Source organism: Urocampus carinirostris, chromosome 20 (assembly GCF_059441175.1).
Source record: "Urocampus carinirostris isolate Australia breed hairy pipefish chromosome 20, RoL_Ucar_1.0, whole genome shotgun sequence".
Lineage (NCBI taxonomy): Eukaryota > Metazoa > Chordata > Actinopteri > Syngnathiformes > Syngnathidae > Urocampus > Urocampus carinirostris.
The window spans coordinates 9,685,647-9,705,547 of record NC_142368.1 but is presented as its reverse complement, the minus strand read 5'-3'; the positions used below and the strand labels follow the sequence as shown (position 1 = coordinate 9,705,547).

The following is a 19,901-nucleotide window of genomic DNA, read 5'->3' as shown; positions in this document are numbered from 1 at the left end:
CCGCTTTAAGATATTCGAAGTTTAATCATTTATGGACACAAGGGGGTGTGTGAAATGTGATAACTATATGCAGAGGGTTCTGGGTTTACAAGAGTTCTTCATTTATGGCAAAACCTGTGTGTCACGCACACCACAGCTTTCAAAGTGACCAATAAATAGTGCTGTAATACCAGATCCAGTCAATATACAGTTAGAAAGTTATAATATTATTATTAAAGCTTTGAAAACTCTCTCGGTGTACCGTCTTTCTTTGTAAATATGTGTAACCATGTATAATATGTATTTGCAACTGTATATTTTTGTAATGTATTTATTTTAGAAACTTATTCTGATATGTTTTGTACGAGCAAATGAGAAAGAAGGGGCGGGGCAAACGCGGGCTGACGGGAAGTGGAATAAAGGTGAGACGTGTTTGTGGACGCGGCCGACAATAGTGGATATATATTTTTCCCACCCTTACTTTTGGAAGTATACACTTTTTTCCTTGGATTACTTTCAACGGGCACCTGGACTCTGCAGGTCTGCATTTAATGTTAAGTACCGGTATCATTTTCGGTTCATTAGTCTGGCTGTGTTTTTTAGACTGTATCGGGTAAGGGTTTTTTTCGTGATTGTATTGAGTTTCTTCAATGTGGGCGCAGGCGGCTAATATACAGGTGCGGCTTGTGTATGTACTAAATCGGTTTTCCTCCCGAAATGTAGTGGGTGCGGCTTATAATCAGGTGTGCTCTATAGTCCAGAATTTACGGTAATCTGATTTCAATACTAACGGCAGATTTTATAAAAACTAAATAGCTCAGTTATAACAAAGTCAGCATTCTAGGGTTTAGAAGCAGAAGAAAATAAACCTTCCCGATATCACTTCGACTAGCAGTTCCCACTCTTTGTAGCCAGGGCTAATTAAAGCAAATAAACAGATACTTGCAATGTGTGACACGTGAAACGAATGATGTTTACATTTTACGAGACTGATCTTTGCATGCTCCCATCCCAAGACTGTTCAAAAAAGGCGAATAGTGCTATAACTGAGATGTGTGTCTTTATAAGTATTTTTCATACAAATAATTAGCTTAACTAGACCACCTTAGTGCAGCTTCATGACTTGCCTACAAATTCCAAAACTATGGAAACTGACAATTATTTTACAACAGGGGACCCTTGGTAAAGTGTTACTGCTACACTTTTGGCCATTGACTAACGAGCATGTGTAGCTAATTTCTGCACCAGGGCATTATACTTTATTGACAAACAAGGACTCAAATTACCTACAATCCAAATTATTTGCGTTTACAAACGACCAAAATAAATCTTACCGACTGACTAACTCACACTCCCTCCATCAAATGGAAACAACCACTATGTTTGCAAGTTGGCAAAGAACTTTTTGCGTACCCCAAGGGAACCCCTGCAAACAGTCATTCTTATATTCTATATTGTAGTTACCAAGAGTGCTTGAAATGTCTGCACTCTGTCAACCTACCTCACTCCCAAATTTCAGTCCTCTTTCTGGCAAATAGAAGTACTCTGGCTTAAAACAGCCCGACAGTAATCGGGCATGATCCCAACATCTGCCGGACCAAAAGCCAACTCTTCAAAAGAGGATCTGAAGAAGACCCAGGAACATCTCCAGTGTTTCAGATAATCGCACGGTTATAAGCCTGGTGGTAGGCCAGGTAGCGTGAATACAGAAACACATGCGAACAGGCGGGAAAATAAAAAGGGCATTCACGGCATTCCTTTGCCAGCCATCGATTTACAACCTCGTCTTGATCTGCATTTCAGCTAAGCGCTTTACGATTGTCAGAGCAATGTTGCAGTCCAAATAAATAACACTGATCAAACTCCCTCCCGCATAATCTGGGGGATTGGTTAAGTGGTGAGGTCTTAATATGTTTTGCAATGGAATTTTATCAGTGGACGAATCGAAATGTGTCTCACGCTGCTCTACAAGCATGCGAGAAAGACTATCAACAGGACAACATTTCATGACCTTCCCTGGTGATTCACCAGATTCTCATATCTTAAATCTATTTATTAGAAGATTTTTTTCTCTTGAATAATTATTTCCCGGGTGGATCTATGATTTTTTTTTCCAAAGTTATCTCTTCTGGTGACCCAGTACAAAAGTCTTCTTGCTTTGGTTCAACTCACATGCCAAGATTAGCCCAAATTTAGCACGCCACAGAGGCCTCCAAACAAGAAGAGTGGAAACAGTCAGGACAATAGGCCCGTCGGCAGATGGTCCATTGCTTGGCTTAATGTAGGCCACGGTGGGGGTAGGAGATGGGAAGGTCACTGGTAACCTCCCAATCGCCCCAAAAACCCCCACCGCATGGGAAAATACCTCCACTCATATCCCACAACTGCTTCATATTCAACAAGTGAGCAACGCTGGTATGTCACCCATTTCTGAAGAAAACTTATAAAGGAATAAGAAACAGGCAGGAGATATTCTGTGGGAAAGTTTAAAAAAGGTGTGCTGGATGTCTGTGCCTCTCAACCGGGGATTGAACTTCCATTCCACCAGAGATCTGAATATTTAAAACTGCTCAGAGAAGTCCTGGATTCAGCTTCTTGGAAATCCATATAACAAATGTGTCAAATTGAAAAGTCAACTCATCCCTTACACAGCAGAAACCTGAAGTTTTCTTTCATTGTAACCTATAAAGACAAGATAATAATTGTGGGGGACTTTAACATTGACATGAATTCCCCACTTGCTGTCAGCAATTGATACATTTAGTTTGAATCAATAAATTGATATGGCGACTAATAAAGATACTTAACATTTGAGGTGCGGGTTAAATATTGTATTGAAGAAACTAAGGAATTTAGCGACCACAATATTTTCCTGGTACATCTTCTGCTCTCTTGGATATTTTACCAGGGTAATTGCGTTGCTTCCTTTATTTAAAGGTTCTGTTGACTCACTTATGATTTTAATATTTCTGTGGTTAGTGTCCTGAATTCCGTGGCGCCCCTAAGGCATAAATGTTGGACCAAAAAGACGCACAACTTTGTTTACTGAAAAAACTAGATCAATGAAACAGAACTCCAGGAAATTTGAACAAAAACAGAGCGCTACCAAGCTTGAGGTTTTCTGTCAGACCCGGTGCGACCGCTTGCTGAAGTATAGCATAGCCCAAGCCTTTCCTAAAACAGCCTGTTTCTCCAAGGTGCTGCACAAAAGAAGAATCCTAAAATCATCTTCGACACAGTAGCATTGCCAAAGAGGCAATAGATTATTCCATATGATACTACCCATTCAGTTCTTTAATAAGATGAATAAATATATCGTGGAAGAAATTTGTAAAGACAAAGTAATTAGCCACATGTCAAATATCTGGGAATCAAAGATGCATAGGATGGTGGCTGTCCGGTAATTTCTTTCCGCGTTTTAGTGATTTGTCACTTGATAATCCTACACAGCTGGTGAGTATGGTCAAACAGACTACTTGCTTCTTTGACCCACTTCAAGCTCGCTGATTAAACATTTTTTCGGGGGCCTTGGACCTTCGGTTTGAAAAATGTTAAACATATTACTCTCCAACCGGCTTTTAAAGAGATTCAAACAGAACTTTATTATTAGGCACAAAACGTGTAGTGTTCCTCCCTACAATCATGCAGATATGCTCCAGAATATTCCACACGCCATGGATTTCAGTTTGACCACATATCCCCTAAAGTTGTGCAGTCACCGAATGATAAAAAAATCATAAATCAATGGCTGGTCCGGCTTAAAAACTAGCGACGGTTTTGTCCGAGTTGTGTGCTTTGATCATCAAAAGCTTCGTTGGGCAAGTTTGCCTCCCTATGTGTACATGCTTAGATTATAATTCATGCATTTGTTACCGCCCATCTCAATTACTGTAATGTACTACTACTACTCTCCGGTCTCCCAAAGTCTAGCATCAAGACCCTGCAGCTGGTACAAAATGCTGTAAGCTGGGATAGGTTTCGGTTACCCGGCTTACGGTTACATGGATTGAAGCCTACTACATGATAGTATTTTATGGAGTTCATTGTAGTTAGCCTCTAAAGTCAAATTTTGAGGATAATCGCCTGGAGTAATGGGCGATTTTAGAAAGAGCACCTCACTCTCAGCGAGCACGGCCAGATCAAAACATAAACATTGTTTTCCCGGCTAACTCAGTCCAGTCTTTGGCACTCAGCCCGAAGGAGGGAACTCTGCCTCGGGAAAAGCGCAGCAAAGTTACCTGAAACCGCTCCAGAAATCTTTCTTGTGAACAATTCGATCCAGATGCATTAGACAAGCCTCAAAAAGGGGAAAAAAATACAAAATCGAATACATCACGGGCGCCCGCCAGCCTGTTACATAAAGTGTTGACTCTTAGTGAAGAAACACTGACACACTATTTTCCTAACTCTGTGGGTCATTTGGTACTATGCAGACCCCCAAAATGTTTGGGGGCTGCTTGTCATGGACAGGTAAGGAAGCTTTAAAGATCTGCTGACTCTGAAGCCACAAAGACTGAGAGCTGACAGGTATCAAATCCAGACGGATGCCTAATGACTCCCAGCTTGCTGATGAAGAATCGTCCAGTCACCAAGTTGCTGACTTTTTTTGCATCTAGGGACCATTGAAGGTCACAGGATCTGTTGCATCGACAAAACACTTGTGCTGAGAGTATACCCCAGGTGTATTTTTTTTCTTTGCTGCTGATGTCAGAGCAGATGCTTACCTCTACGACCTTATCCCACATGTCAGTTTTGCATCTTAATGAGATTTTTAGATGTGCACCACGTAAATCAATGGAAGAGGGCAAAGGAGCACCCATTTAAAACACCAAGTCAAGGACAAAAGGGGCTGGACTAAACTGTTCCAGTCGCAAAACAGTCTATGCATCAACTTTGTACCCTGCTTCGTCACCGGAGTTTACAAACACTGACTTTGAGAAGTGCCTTCCCAGAAGACCTCATCTTGGGACATGTCAAAAAGCAATCAAGTCTCCACATAAAAGAAGTGACACAGCCTTATTTGCATTCACCAACTAATGAGGAGAAAAGTTCCGCTAGTGGGAACCGCTGAACCCTCCCCACGTTTGTTTTTTCGAAGTTTCATCAAAACAAGGCGTTGACCTCACTGAGCCTGGCATCATTTCGTGCAAGGCCGACAATCCCCCACCCGTCCTCCTGCTTCAGTGATTCTGAGGCCACCCGGGCGCCCCCGTTCCCTCGCCCCAATGATCATTGCAGTCGCCCTGGAGACAGTACTTGCCCCGGCCTCTCCAGCCACCCACAACAAGGCCGCAAAAATCGATTGGAAGTTGAGCGAGAACTCTTGACGGATCCCGACATGCCAGATGAAGCGTGCACGAGTAGGAGAAAAGTTGTTGGAAAAGATCAAGCAGCAAGCCAAATCTCTGAGCGCATTCTAGCAGCTGACGCAAGGTTTTTGGGAACAAGGAGGCTCAGACGGCAGGTTGACGGGAATCCAGACAGATGAGTGCAAACCAGGAGGGGGGGACATTGGGGGTACAGCCAGCCCCCTCAAATTCGAATGACACAATATAAAAGTACACGTTTTAAGGTTTAATGTTTTAGAGAGGTCATCATTATGCATGCCATCATTTATCAGCCCCTATTAGTCCTGATTTATGGGTGAATTATTTTTTGATGGGACACAATTGTCATTTTCCTTCTTTTTTTTTTTTAATTTCCTGTCTTTTCCTTAATTTTGTACTTTAGTGTGCAGTTTTCAGGAAAGACAAAATAAAATATACGTAATAAAATAAAAACAATTTAATATGCTTAAGAGAAAAAGTAACTTACTTTGAAAATGTATTCCATATTCTACTACATTTTTAAGGGATACATTATGACATTTTAAAAGTTTATTTGCTTTATTGGCAGATATATTGGTTCATTGCAAGTCTTATTTTGCCATTTATTGTTATTATTTTACATTTTACTATGTTTATCTCCAAATTTCTTGATTTTTTGTCCATACTCAAACAATAAAACTAAAAAAGGTAAAACAATACTTATAATTTAAGAAATTGTCTAACAATATACAAAATATAATGAGGTGAAGAATTTTCCTTTTTTTCTAGTCGCATTTTTGTAGTGCGGATACGAGGCTAAGTCAAGTTTTTGAAGTCTAAAATTGTTACATAAAATACTTTTCCTTATCTTTCTAGCAGAATACTTGAGATTTCCATCCGACAAGAATTCCTTCCACACCTTGACTGAATAGAAACAGCCCCTTCAATATGCTTCCACCAGCATGCTTTCATTTACAAAGGAAACAAACAAAAGCTATCACCAAGAGCCGGTCATTGTGGTCACTTCCCAATATTATCTTCACATGTTACCATTTCCCCTCGCAAATAAATTTATTTTTTCTTCCTAAAAAGTTGTACCTGTCAAAATATGGTAAATTTTTCTTTGATGCCATGTAGATTAGACATTTGAACAAGGGTGTGTGGACTTTTGATATCCGCTAAGTTCAACCCTTGACAGTGGGAAAAAGTACCTAAAGATATATTAAGGCCGAAAAGGCAGCATAGCACTATCTTATAGAAATTACATAATAAAGTTTCCAATGAGTTTCTTGGCACCAAGACAACACTCTAGTATCCAAATTTAGAATGGGGGAAACTGTGCACAAATATATCAGTAAACACCAATGCATTTTGATCCTCCTGTGCTTTTTTTCTACTTTCTGGTTTCAGTGCAGTCTGCCACACCGCCAGGAGAACGGTTTCCTCTTTTGTTGGTATAGGAATGTGGGACATCCTGACGGGCCAGCTTTTCATTGACAGTACACAGCTGAGAGTTTCCCCTTTAGGGCTCTTTCTGAGTGCATGAGGGCGTGTGTACTTGTTATCAGTTAGCCAAGCCTCATGGTGGGCAGCCGGCAGGACGCAGGCCAGAAAGTCCTTGAGTGAAACCCGATCGGGCTGTCCAGTTTCACTTGATGAGCGCCGGGTTACAGGTAGAGCGCAGGATATGAGCGACACAAACATCCTATTCCTGCTCGACAACATTTAGACACAATGACTTAAAAGTTGCAAGGAAACCAAAGCCATTGTGTTGGCGGACCTGTGGCTTCCTGTAGAGCGTTTTTCACCCATTGTAAGCCACGGGCTCCAGTCAGTTTTTAAAAAGTAACCAAAACAGGTCTCCGAGACTGCGAGTTAACAATTTACTGAGCATTATTTTCAATCTGCATTCATCCAAGTTCCATTTCTATGTCTTTTTATATACTAAAATCAACATTGAAGACCGCTCAAAAAATGAAAAGATCTCAGATCTCTTGTTCAATATTGTTGATGACTTTTTAGTGAATTGAAAACAGATATAAACAAATGCTCAGAAGCCTTCCCAACCGCCAAGGCCAAGAAACAAGAAGCACTAATTCGGATCAGAGCCGCAGGAGTGGCCTCGTTGGTGGCCGACTGGGAGTGATGCTTCTACGATTTCATTGAGAGCTTTTAGGTCACGTCTCTCCCTGAGGGCCAGTGAGAGAAAGTGGAAATCAGACTTGCAGAGAATTCTCTCCAAAGTGGGAAGCTCTTCGTTACATTCCGTCTGGCCGCTTGAAATGAGAAATCCTCCCTGCAGTAGATAAGGACTTATTTGAACTTTGTCTGAATCAAAAAGTATGTTTCAGTGACACTCTACCTACATCTACTTATGTTGGTTTGAATGTGCAGTAAGAAACTGGTGAAAAATCATCGAAAGATTGTCTTTGTTGTTGATGTCTCATGAAGAATTGAATTAAAAAAAAAACACATCGAGGGTTAAGTTGAAAGGTAAATCTAAAATCAAAACCGTAAGATGCCAAAAAAAATTCAAGATTATAGAAATTGAAAGTAAAATTTGGGTGGTTAAAAAAAGAATTAAGGAGGCAGAGGCCAGCAATTTGCTTTTACTTCATAGGGAATGATTACGACTGCTTATTTTCTGACACATGATGGGCAAAACTGGAACCTAAATTTATACTAAAAGTGTTTTAAAAGGTTAATTTAGAGTATTGTTCTGGTTTACGATACAGGAATTTCAAATAAAAACAGATCAATTAAACATTAGAAAAATGTATGATGTTACAAACCTAATTTAAGAACTACTTGAGATCATTATTGTTTACTTAGACTCGCAAAGACGCAAGAAACAACCTAGAAACTGGGAGGTAATCCGTCTAAAACAAGTAAAAATAATTCCTCATCAAGAAATAATTCAAAACGCAATGATCAATACCGGATCAATAACCAATTTGAAGTCATAATTCTGCTATCCATCTCCTCCCAAATGATGCCTGGGCAGCACACATATATAAACACACTAAACCATGCAATAAAAACACACTAGACGCCAAAGGAACAGGTTGGAGAGGGGCAACAACAGAAATCCAATTACATGGACAGCAGGGCCTCCCCCTAACCCCCCTGAAACTAGTCTCTTTTGAGGCAATCCAGGCCCCCTTTAAAGTTTCCCAGCACAGAATCATACCCCAACGCCACCCCTTCCCCAAATGCCTCCCGAGCTACAATAAGCGGGGTGCCTTTCACACACTACTGAATCGAAAAAAGTTATTAAAACTCTGTACCGTCCTACCCTGCTACGGCATAGTTTATTGTTTGTGTGCAAATTGGCCAGGTGGTGGCAGTAAAACAAAAGGTCAGGTAAACAATAATTATAATTCATTCTGTAAAAAATGCAGTAATATTTCACTGCATTAATTTTTCCTGGTAAAGACCCCATCACATAGATGCTGTGGGTTAGCCTGTTTATTGACTGTTTTTCTGTGATAACATTAAGGTAGCAAACTTGAATTACTGTATTTTCCGCACTATAAGGCGCACTAAAAGTCTTAATTTTTTTCAAAAGCTGACCATGCGCCTTATAATACAGTGCGCCTTATATATGGCTCAATATTAAGTCGCAAGGTCTCGCAACTTACGCAACAGCCGCCGACTCGATTTTCCCCCGAACGTGGAGTAGTCCGCGGTGTATGCTGGGATTTATATACCGGCGTTTCATTGGCTAACCAATGTGTCAATCATCATTTGAATCGATCGCTATTGGCTGAAGTTATTCGGAGCCTCGGATAGGCTAGAGGGCCAAAACAAACCCTGCAATTGGCCGAAAAAGATGTGTCAATCATCAGTTAAATCGATCACTATTGGCTGAAGTTATTCGGAGCCTCGGATAGGCTAGAGGGCCAAAACAAACCCTGCAATTGGCCGAAAAAGATGGCAGTGAATAGCAAGCTTGCTAAAGTACGCCATAAAGAAACATGTTTCATTAGTCTGTATTTGTAAATATTTTACTCTCCTGGATTACTTCACTCACGGTTGTAAGAAGACCATGGTTGCGTATCATTATTGAACGTGAGAACTTAGGTGAGCTATGCGGCTTTATATTTTCCCGGTATCTTGTTTTAGAACGATCTTGATGTTGCTGTGATGAGTTGAGTGAATTAAACTCAATTCCAAGTGTTTATTGTCATATGCACAGTAAAGTTGCGAGCAAAAAAGAAAATAGAAACTAAGGAATGGTTGGCATTTCTTGAATCCCAAGACTGTAACCTTCCGAATGATATTTGAAACGATGCATTTGAGTGACACCGCATCCGCACGTGTCTATGACACGTATTTGCTTCTTTGCAAGCTTTGGGAATGTTAAGGGGGTAATAAGTTTGACTGAATCATCTGACTGTTTTGTTGACGTTCCCATTGTAGCGCCTTATAATCCGGTGCGCCTTATCTATGGAAGATATAGGACCAAAAACTATTTTTGGGGGTGCGCCCTATAACCCGGTGCGCCCTATAGTGCGGAAAAGACGGTACATTGTGGTGCGAGGTGTTAAAGCAAGCTGGGTTTGCTGAGCACTCCAATTTAGCCTGCTGGCAAAATTTGCGCAGCTTTAAGCTACCCGGCGGACCTCACACAGGGCAACCACGTGACTTCACCACACGGTCACCCCTCTCAAGTTCTACGCAAATATCATTTGAGCTGCGAGGCCTCAGGGCTTCCAGCAAGTGCAGACCTAGATTAGCATCACCTCGGCTGCTGTTCTGAACAATTATGTGGACGCCTCATTACTGGGGTGTCCAAACTTGTTTTCATCCATTTAGAATTGTACAGTTTAACATTTTCCTTCTAAAACAGGCTTGTCAAAACTGAATCCGAAAAGGGAATGGACCATTATTGTGCAGGATTTAGGGCAGGGGTTTCGAATTCAATTGAGTTGGGGGCCACTGAAGCTAGGGCCCAGGTGAGGTTGGGCCAAATGGGGTTTTCCAGAAAAACAGCCCTGATAATAACGTTCTGCTATTCTTAAAGGGACAGTGCTTTATATTTGTCCACTAGATGTCGCTGTAATGTGAATAGCAATCAAATATGAGTCCAAGGAAGACTACAGACTACAGAGACTGAGAGTGAGCAAATAGCACCCGTTTCTTCCGATTTTTACCCAGGCTTTCTGAAAAGACAAAAGGGATTTATTTTTACAGCAATAGTAATAGGGAAACAGAAATAAGAAAAAGGGCAAAATAGGAAAACTGGAATAAAAAAAGAAAAGTACAGGGAGCAAGAAAAATGGAGAAAACGAGGAAGTTCAACAGAAAAAAAAAAAAGACTAAAACATTTATTTTCCCCTTTTTCTTTTTTTAAATCTTCATTTTCTGGAGTATTAATTCATAACATTTATTTTTATTTTTCCACTTTGTCCTTTTTTCTTTTCTTTTATGATTTATCTTCTTTTCAAAAGTATTAAGGTGCGTTTTGGTCACTTTCAGTCCCCATATTTTGTCTTCTTTTGTTGTGCTTTAAGCACTCGTTATGGTGGCACGACAGAATACAGAGACATCTAGTGGGCAAATAAAACATACTGTCCCTATCATATTCAGGCAGGGGCCTCATACTATCATCCTGGGCCACCAGGATAATATGAGACCCTGATTTAGGGGTTTCCCTTTAGACTCTCACCTGATACAAAATAACAAGCCTCTAAATCAGGGGTGGGCAATTAATTTTTATCAGGGGCCGCATGAGAAACCTGAATTGTGTCAGAGGGCCACCAACTTTCTTTCATTGTAAAATGCTCAAATTAAATATTTTGAATAGCTGATGCTGATAATCAGAAGAATATAGCACTCTGTAAATATTTATATTAGGCTATGTGAAATTGTGGTGTATTGGTTAAATAAGAAAAACAATCATTGAACCAGTGCAATTTATTTTTAACTTGTTAATTTCCACAAACAATAACTTGTAACGTTCTCCACCTCATGTTACCTCTTCAGTGAGAATAATCCAGTCTGTTCTGGGCTTGAACAAGGGCATTGGAATCTGGCGGAATGTCTGAAGTGGCTATGCGAAGGACAGCTGAGAGGTGGTCAACAGTCATAGAGGATCTATGTTTGGATTTATTAAACTTCATAACTGAGAATGTCTGTTCACAATGATAGGTAGATCCAAAGAGGACTAGGATCCTCTGAGCATGCTTCCTCAGGTGTGGAAAGTTCTCCTCTTTGAGGGAGTAAAAATCCAGCAGTGAGACTGACTTGAAGTGATCTGCCAAAAGTGTGTCAGACTGCAGATCTATGAGTTCCATCTGAACTTCACTTGGGGCATCATCCACACTGCAGTTGAAGGGAGAAGAGACCATGTGCATTTCACTCTCAAGAGTTTTGAAATCGCCTTGAAAACTCTGCATGCAATGTTTCTAACATGGTTGAGTACTTTTGGAGGTGATCGCCTGATCTTTTGGCTTCCTTAAGTGTTGGCAAGTGGGTCAGAATGTTGTCCTTCACTTGGCTTGAGAGAAGCTACAGTTTTCTCATAAAAGCCTTCACTGCACTGTACATCTCATGCACAAAAAGGCCCTTGCTCTGCAGTTTGACATTAAGTTCGTTCATTAGTGCGGTCACATCCACAGTGAATCCGAGGTCTGCCAACCAGTCTTCATCTGAAAGTTCTGAGACGTCATGACCTTTCTGAACACAGAACTCCTGAATCTGGTTTCTCAGGTCCCAGACACTTTTCAGAATTTTGCCAAGGCTGAGCCACCTAACAGTGCAGTGATAGCTTATGTCACCATATTCAGCCTCATTTTCCTCCAACAAAGCAACAAACTGTCTGTGATTTAAAGCTCTCGCTCTGATGAAGTTAACTATTTTAGTGACAGAATCAACAACATGTTTCATTTTTAACACTGTCTTACACAACACTTCCTGATGTATGATACAATGCAAAAATGTCAATTTCTGATCAGGGTTCATTTCTGTCACTTTATCCTGCATTCTCTTTAAAAGTCCAACATTTTTCCCGGCCAGATTTGGACAACCATCTGTTGTCACACCTGCAAGCTTGTTCCATTTCAGTTCTAACATGTCCATACATCCATACATGCATTTACCTCTCTGAACAAGTCATTACCTGTGGTTGTCCCTTTTATTGACTGCAAGGATGCCAACTCCTCCGTGATTTGAAAGTCTGCGGTTATCCCACGTAAGAAGATGAGCAGCTGGGCGGTGTCACGTACATCGCAGCTCTCATTCAAAGCCAGAGAAAAAAAGTCAAAGTCCGCCGCTCTTTTCCTCAGCTGAAGCTCTAAATTTCCCGTGATTTCCTCAATCCGCCTCGTTACAGTGCGTCGGGAGAGTGAAACGTTCTCAAACGCGCCCTTTTTTTCTGGGCACATCAGCTCAGCAGAGTCCAATAAACACTCCTTAATAAACTCTTCGTCGGAAAATGCCCTACTTTTTCTGGCGATTTTATGAGAAATTACATAACTTGTCCTGACGGCTGCATCTCTGGAAGTGTGAAGTTTAGTGAAAAATCCTTGTTGGGTTTGTAGTTTTGCTAGCAATGCATCAGACTCCCTTGCACGCTCTTCACCAGACAGGTTTCTGTATTCATCTTCATGCTTGGTCGTGTAGTGGCGATTCAAATTATATTCTTTAAACACAGCAACCTGTGTACCACAGACTAAGCACACTGCTTTACCTTTAATTTCTGTAAAGAAATATTTGGCAGCCCATGTCTTGTTGAAAATACGGCATTCGTTATCAACTTTTCTTTTCTTGGGGTGTGCCGACATCTTGAGGGTACCCTGGCGAACAGTATCACCTTCACTCACTCAAGTGAATACGCGCGTGAAGGCGCTACGTCTATGACGTGTATATGTAGTCAAAATAAAATTTCAAAATAAAAGTTTAATTTTTTTTTTTTATTTATGGTGTTTATGATTGGTCTTACGCGGGCCGGACAGGGACGTACAAAGGGCCGGATGTGGCCCGCGGGCCGTAATTTGCCCAGGTCTGCTCTAAATACTACAGCTCTCTGGCCCTTGGGGACCAAATTCAGAGTTATAGAAAGTCAATACAAAAACATTTTTTTAAGGAGTGACGGTTAAAAATTTTAAAACGTTAATGGATAGACTTGGTCCTTGAGTATATTGACTGATGAAATTCTGCCAGCTTAACAAACCAAAGAAAAGCTTACAGAAATCAGCGATAACCATGTGTCTCTTTGACACATGAGAAAACAGCAACGCATAGAAACAGAGCACACAACACTCACAGCCATATTGAAACTGTTACAATGACTGTCTTTTAGTTCCCTAAAATGGTCATAAATAACAATTTCTTGAAATAAAATCAACGAAGCAAGGGCGTGAATGCAGCCAATCATCATTTGATGTTTACATTTGCTGTACTAAATGATGCAATCCACACTTGATGCAATGTACGGGAGCGTGAGCCATACAACAGCTTAGGGGGGGTTGGTCTTTAATACCGATGTTACGTAAAGAGAGCTAAACACCGTTAAAAATATGTGCGGGTGTGTGTGTATACGGGGATTAAGGTTTCCCTCGTGCACGCTTGCGTGTTTTTTTTTTCTTCCCCCCGATTTGTTGCAACCCTAGCCCACAATTCCAGGAACGGATGTCGCATGCCAACCGAGGGATCCGACGGGAATCTGTTGCTCTTAAAACGTAGGGATGGAAGGAGGACGGGGGAAGAGAAAACAAACAAACTGACAAACAAAGCCGAGCCTATAAGGGAAGATTGGGAGGGATCCAGCGTTCCGGCTCATTCGGATTTAGTGTCATTCCGACCATCCGTGATTGCGCTTTCATCCCAAGCCACCGTGTTCTTCAAAACCGGGATGCTGCCTTGATCAATGCCAAGAATGTTAAAACTGAGTGGCAGGCGCGCACATGAACAGATTTTGGAATTGTTTTTTGGATGTTGTAAACATCTCCCCAGTTATTAACCAACCTACTATGAAGCTGACTATTTCAACCAAAAAGATTGTTTCGTTTTAATTCATGAAGGCATTTAACCAAGAAACAGGTCACATATTAGTGACAACTGACCAGAATATGAACATAGGCAAAAGCGCAGTGACCCACATGAGTGAGGAAGGGGGCATGGAGGAGCCACTTAAAGATGTTGTGCCAGTGTGTCCGATTTAATCTGCCCAATCAAGACCTGGTGGTGGGGATAATCCAAATATCCCCCCCAACAACCGCCAGCATAATCCTTAAAAGCAATTTTGGTCATCATATAATGTCACCGTCATTGCACAGATACAGGCTAAATCAGGGGTCTCCAACCTTTTTCAAGTTGAGAGCTACTTTTGGTTCCTAATTAGCGCAAAGGGAACTCAGTTTCATATGTATAAAATAACAAAATATTATAACAAATTATTCATACGTAATCATTGGAAGTATGGTTAAAAAAACTCAGTCAACATCTCTAAAAAATTACAATGACCCAGCACTGGTGAGCTATTAAGAGGATAAGTCTGCAGGTATTGGAGCTATCCTTAGAGGACACTCTGGTGCTTCCGGACACCACGTTGGAGACTTCTAGTCTACATATTCTTCTATTTTCATATTATTAATGGAAAATCACAGTATTCTATTGTTCAACTTGGATGGTATGTGTTTAGGAATAAAAATGAGACTGTCAAGGCCCCGAATTGGAGCAGAGTGATTTTAGTGCAGTACTGATTTGTGCCTCGCAAAAATTATATTATTTTTGTGAATATTGTTGTGTGATCGAATCGTTTGTTGCTTTTGTGATTATTTAGCTGGAAGATTTTTTTTTTCAAATTATCCAACATCTATTGGTGCAAGTTCAGAGTTTTTCAACCAGTGCGCCAGAGTAAATTTGCCAATATCTTTACTAAAAATCATGCTATTGGTTTAGTACCTTTTTTTCTACTAATCAGCTGAGTAACTAACATATCAGGAGGTGAAAGCAAATTAACATATTTTTACCGTTCATATACTGATTATCTGCTCATAAGATGCGAGAAATACATTTAATAACTTGTTTTGCTTGATGAATCTGTTTATTATTGCACTGCAAAAAAAATGGATCAACTAAAGGGAAAATCTTAGTAGAAAAGGATAAAAATGGAGTAAAAATAGAAAAAACACAGGTTAAAAATACAGCAAAATCCAAAATTATAGTAAAATTATTAACCAAAAGATATAACCTTTCGGACTTCCAGAGCCACGGTTAACACAAATGATAACATAATACTGTCCGGTTAGGCAACATGATTTAAAAAACAAGAAGCTGGTGCTCGGGAAATTAATATCTAAACATTTTCAACTGACTGAGTGCCTTGATTTTTGTTTAAGAAAAATTAAGTGTCATGTCCCTTGGCTCAAAAACAGACAAAAACACTGGTCTTTGGTACCATTAAGCTAACAGACTTTCAGACTTGGTTAAACTTCATGCTATAGAGCAAATCAGTTGTGTTCTCTTTGTGGTTGCTGGTGTCATCAAGTAAGCCCTCATCAAAATAGATTATGTATTTGAACAAATTAATAACATTACCATATTTATTTGTGTTTAATGCACACTCGTGTATAAGCCACCCCCTTAATTTTATATCAAAAATTGGTATACATTTTTGTTTCGCAACTCAAACTTTGCAGTTGGAGGCGACGGGAATCAGACCCAGGTCGCAGCGGTGTAAGTGCCGAATCCTAGCCACTAGACCAGTGTTTTTCAAAAAGTGTGCCGTGAGACCGTGTCTAGTGTGCAGCTGGAATTTGCCCAATTTATTCTTTCCAAAAAAAAATCGGGCCATTATTCAGTATTTTTGCCATCTTCAGACGAGGAACTGTAATAGTCATCCATATCAGTAGGTGGCAGTAGATTTTTATATACTAAATATCTGCTCATGAGGAAGCACAGTACATGTAATAACTTAATTGGTTTAACAAAGCAGTTTAAGATTGCACTGTGAAAAATAAAATCATAATAAAGCATACATTTCTTTTTTCTTTTAAATATTATTTCTTCTTTTTATATACTAAATGTCTGCTTATGAGGTAGTCCAGTGAAATATTTGACATAAGTTCATTTTCAAACATTTTCAACGGACAGTGTGCCTCAGAACTTTTTTTATAAATAAAAGTGTACCTTGCTTATTATGAGATATGAAAAGGAATTAGATTGTATTTTATAATCATGCCATTTTTATACACAGTACCAGAGACAAATGTTAATTTCCTTACGCATTCTACATTTTTATTTGATGTCCTTCAAAGTCCGATTCATCATCAAGACTTTTTTTCCCAGTTTTGCGTTTATTGATATCTTTCAGGACTTTTTCCATCCTTTTTTCATTTACTCCATTCTCTAACATTCCTTTCTAGTACCATGAGTGAAATTGATGGAATGATGAAGACTTGAATGCCTTTGCATGTGTCATCTGATTCACTGGTGTTCCAGTGGTTAATATTCAGCGCTCTCACCTACGCAACCCAGGTTCTAATCCTGTTACATGCAAGGATTTATGATTGTGGTCAGCGATAATTTTCTACTGAGCAATTATTACAAAAGTATCGTAGCATACTACTATAAAACCTCGTGTAAAACACGTACCAAAAGTCGCACGGTGTACACTAATAAATACGGTGGTTAACCCCTGAACTGTTTTGTTGATGCCTGGGATTCCTAATTTTCCACACTACTAAAATTTGGCTAACATTGTTAACATGTCAACTCACCATTGAGTCCATTGGGGATGCTCCTGTGATGGTGCGCCAGTGACAGATCATCCATGGACCGCCGCATGGGTTGGCCCAACTTTGTGGTCTCAGTACCGGGCTTGTTGACGTGGTTGTGATTATTGTGGTGGTCCGGACTTCCTGCGCTCCCAGCACTGGAAGTGCTGCTGCCATCCCCGACATCCCGAATGGTCCCATTGCCTCCGTTGAGGTTGCTCAGGCTAGACTGGCTGTCTATGGAGCTCCTGGAACCCGCTCCATTCCTCTCCTCATCCAACATGAGGATGATCTCCTTGAGCTCGGTGTTCTCCCGCAGAACAGTCTCCTGGTTGGCCTCCAGCTCCTTGAGCTTTAACATGTAGGCGCCCACCTCCTTCCACATGGCGCTGGCTGTGAAGCGGCCAAAGCGCTGCCACTCCCGGGACAGCTTCTTTCCTTTCTGTCGGTCGTCGTCCAGGAAGCAGCAGAGCTCACGGAGCTCCTGGTTGTCGTCCTGGAGCTTTTGGTTGACCTCCTTCAGGCTTCGAATCTCGTGGAGGTGCAGCTGGAGCCGCCGGTTGATGTCCTTCATCAGGTTTCCGTGCTCGATCATCAGGTTCATCTTCTCGCCGTCGACGCGGCGCAGGAGGCGGAGGAGCTCTTCTTTGCCGCCGCGGAGGAGCTCATCGTCGGTGAGCTGGCCCGGGTCTTCGCCCACAGCCTCGGACTGGTTCTTGGCCATGGTTCAGGGTGTCTGGAGCGGGTTACTTCAAAGGAAAGAAGGGAGAACGCTCAACCGGCTCTCAACTGCGGAATTGTGTTGGAATACATCGCAGAGGTAGCATGGAAATATTTCAAAACGCAACAGGAGGAAAAATCACAGAAATTCCACGCGTGACGTTCATCAAGTGATTAACAGCCGGTGTCAACGAGCCTCCGCTGGAATACCGCGTCGAGCCAAACCGAAACGCAGAATTTAACAACCCAGACACGCAGGTCGGGTTTTTTTTCGTTCGTTTCTGTTCTATAGACGGAAAAATACAGTCCTGCTTCGGTTCGGTTGAGTGCTAAGCCTCTTTAGCGGGATTGGAAGCTCACAGGAGCGGCTGGAATTAGCAGTGGTGCTGCCCTCCTCCTTCCTCCGCCAAACATTGGACTTTCAACGCAGCCAATCAAGACGAAGGAGGGAGGGCGACTGAAGGAGAGGGGGCGCAGGTGTCAGATGTATCGCGAGATTTGTTCTAAAGAAAGTGCACTTCACGGTCAGGGGTGGGGGGAGGGGGGTGTTGTTGCGTCTCGAGTACGTTGATCCTTTACTGTCGACGTACCCGGGTCAGCCATGTTGGATGTGGCAAAACCACCTGATAGGTAAATAGACCGCTTTACTTTTTCTTTTATGAAATGAAAAATGAAATGATCTGATTTATACAGTGCTTTTCAAGTCAGGTCTTCCCAAAGCACTTTACAGTGTGCTTCACATCTCCCAATAGCGGCCGTGCAGGCATTTAAGGTGCAAACCTGCTTATTGGGGGTATTAGGGGTTCAGTGTCTTACCCAAGGACACTTCGACATGTAACACGGAGGAGCCGGGATTCGAACTGCGATCTCTTGATCCCGAGACGAGCGCTCTATAGAGACAATGTGTATTATTTACAGGGTTGGGTAGGGTTACTTTAGCTTGATTACTTTCAATTACTTTTGGATTACTCCAATACCAAATATGCTAAAAAAAAAAAAAAATAAACTAAATATGAATAAAATTATGACTCACAACGCGTGGTAAGCTTTCTCTCCTGGCTTTGATCTCTTTGATCTCCGGCAAAACAAACATAAAATGCGACAGAAACAAAATGAAAATCAATCCAAACAGCTTGCCTACCTCATTTTTGCCGTTCCATGTATTCCGTTACTCCCCCAACCTGCACAAAATTTTGTAATTTTATTTATATTTAGTTTATTTTGTCTTTTATTAGCATATTTGGTATCAGAGTAATCCAAAAGTAATTGAAAGTAATCAAGTTAAAGTAACCCAACCCAACCCTGATTATTTAGAGCAGGGGTCTTCAACGCGGTGCCTGGGTCATTGGGATTTTCTAGTCATCTTTATTCTTTTATTAGCTGACAATTTAACCCTATTTTTAACAACTCAGTAACAACACAATCAGTTGTTATTTTATCAATTCAAATAAATAAATTCCAGTTCATGGGCTTTTTAGACAACAACAAAATCTATTCAAGTATGGTTAATTATTTTTAAGAAATTAATTAAGAGAGTAGAACAATAATATATTAGTGCATTAAACTAATTTATCCATGCATGGTGAATGGTCTGCATTTGTATAGCACTTTTCAAGTCAATGAAGACCTCCCATAGCACTTTATAATGTGCTTCACACTTACCCATTCACACACTCACTCACACACCAATAGGGAGTCAGCCATGCAAGGCGCCTACCTGCTCATTGGGGGCATTAGGGATTCAGTGTCTTGCCCAAGGACACTTCGACATATAACACGGAGGAATCGGACCTCTTGATCCCAAGACGAGTGCTCTACCCCCTGAGCTAATATCGCCTGTTCGTTTCTGTTTATTTATTTTATTTAATTATTTTAAGGGAAATACAACAATCTAAATTCCAATGTATGGGTTTTATAAAGCAAATGAGCTAATATGTGCAATTCTTCAGCTAGCTATCTGGCTACCTTTTTAGCTTTTTACCATTTCTATCCTCCTACCTGTTTAGAAATTTAGCAAGCTATCTATCTAGCTTTGATTTTTTTTTTTTGCTGTCTAATTAACATGTTTTGCTAGGTATCAGGATACATTTTTGCCTCCTTTCTAGCTAGCTATCTAGCTTTGTTTTTAGCTATCTATCGCTATTTAGATGGCTTTTTACTCTTGGCTAGCTAT

At 40.8% G+C, this 19,901-nt stretch overlaps 2 protein-coding genes, 1 long non-coding RNA gene and 1 pseudogene across 4 annotated transcripts in view; all 4 read right to left on the bottom strand.

Moving 5' to 3' along the window:
• The window catches only part of LOC148346197 (coiled-coil domain-containing protein 85C-B-like), a 66,792-nt gene extending 48,622 nt beyond the window's left edge, over positions 1-18,170 (bottom strand). Inside the window, exon 1 of one of the 2 annotated variants that reach the window (XM_088325746.1) lies at positions 17,012-18,170. In XM_088325746.1, the coding sequence (XP_088181872.1) occupies positions 17,012-17,732 (721 nt within the window). In that variant the 5' untranslated portion in view covers positions 17,733-18,170. The remainder of the gene's footprint in view (positions 1-17,011) is intronic. The other variant, XM_088325747.1, reaches the window with a different exon arrangement.
• chga (chromogranin A) overlaps positions 1-19,901 on the bottom strand; it is a 569,746-nt gene that overhangs the window by 341,910 nt on the left and 207,935 nt on the right. The gene's annotated exons all lie outside the window — the stretch shown is intronic.
• On the bottom strand, positions 11,190-12,415 carry LOC148346199 (general transcription factor II-I repeat domain-containing protein 2A-like; annotated as a pseudogene).
• Positions 11,190-13,290, bottom strand: LOC148346198 (uncharacterized). Its single transcript, XR_015848365.1, has 2 exons — positions 12,409-13,290; positions 11,190-11,612 (listed from the first exon to the last, which is right to left on the bottom strand). It is a non-coding gene; the product is annotated as an uncharacterized LOC148346198 (long non-coding RNA).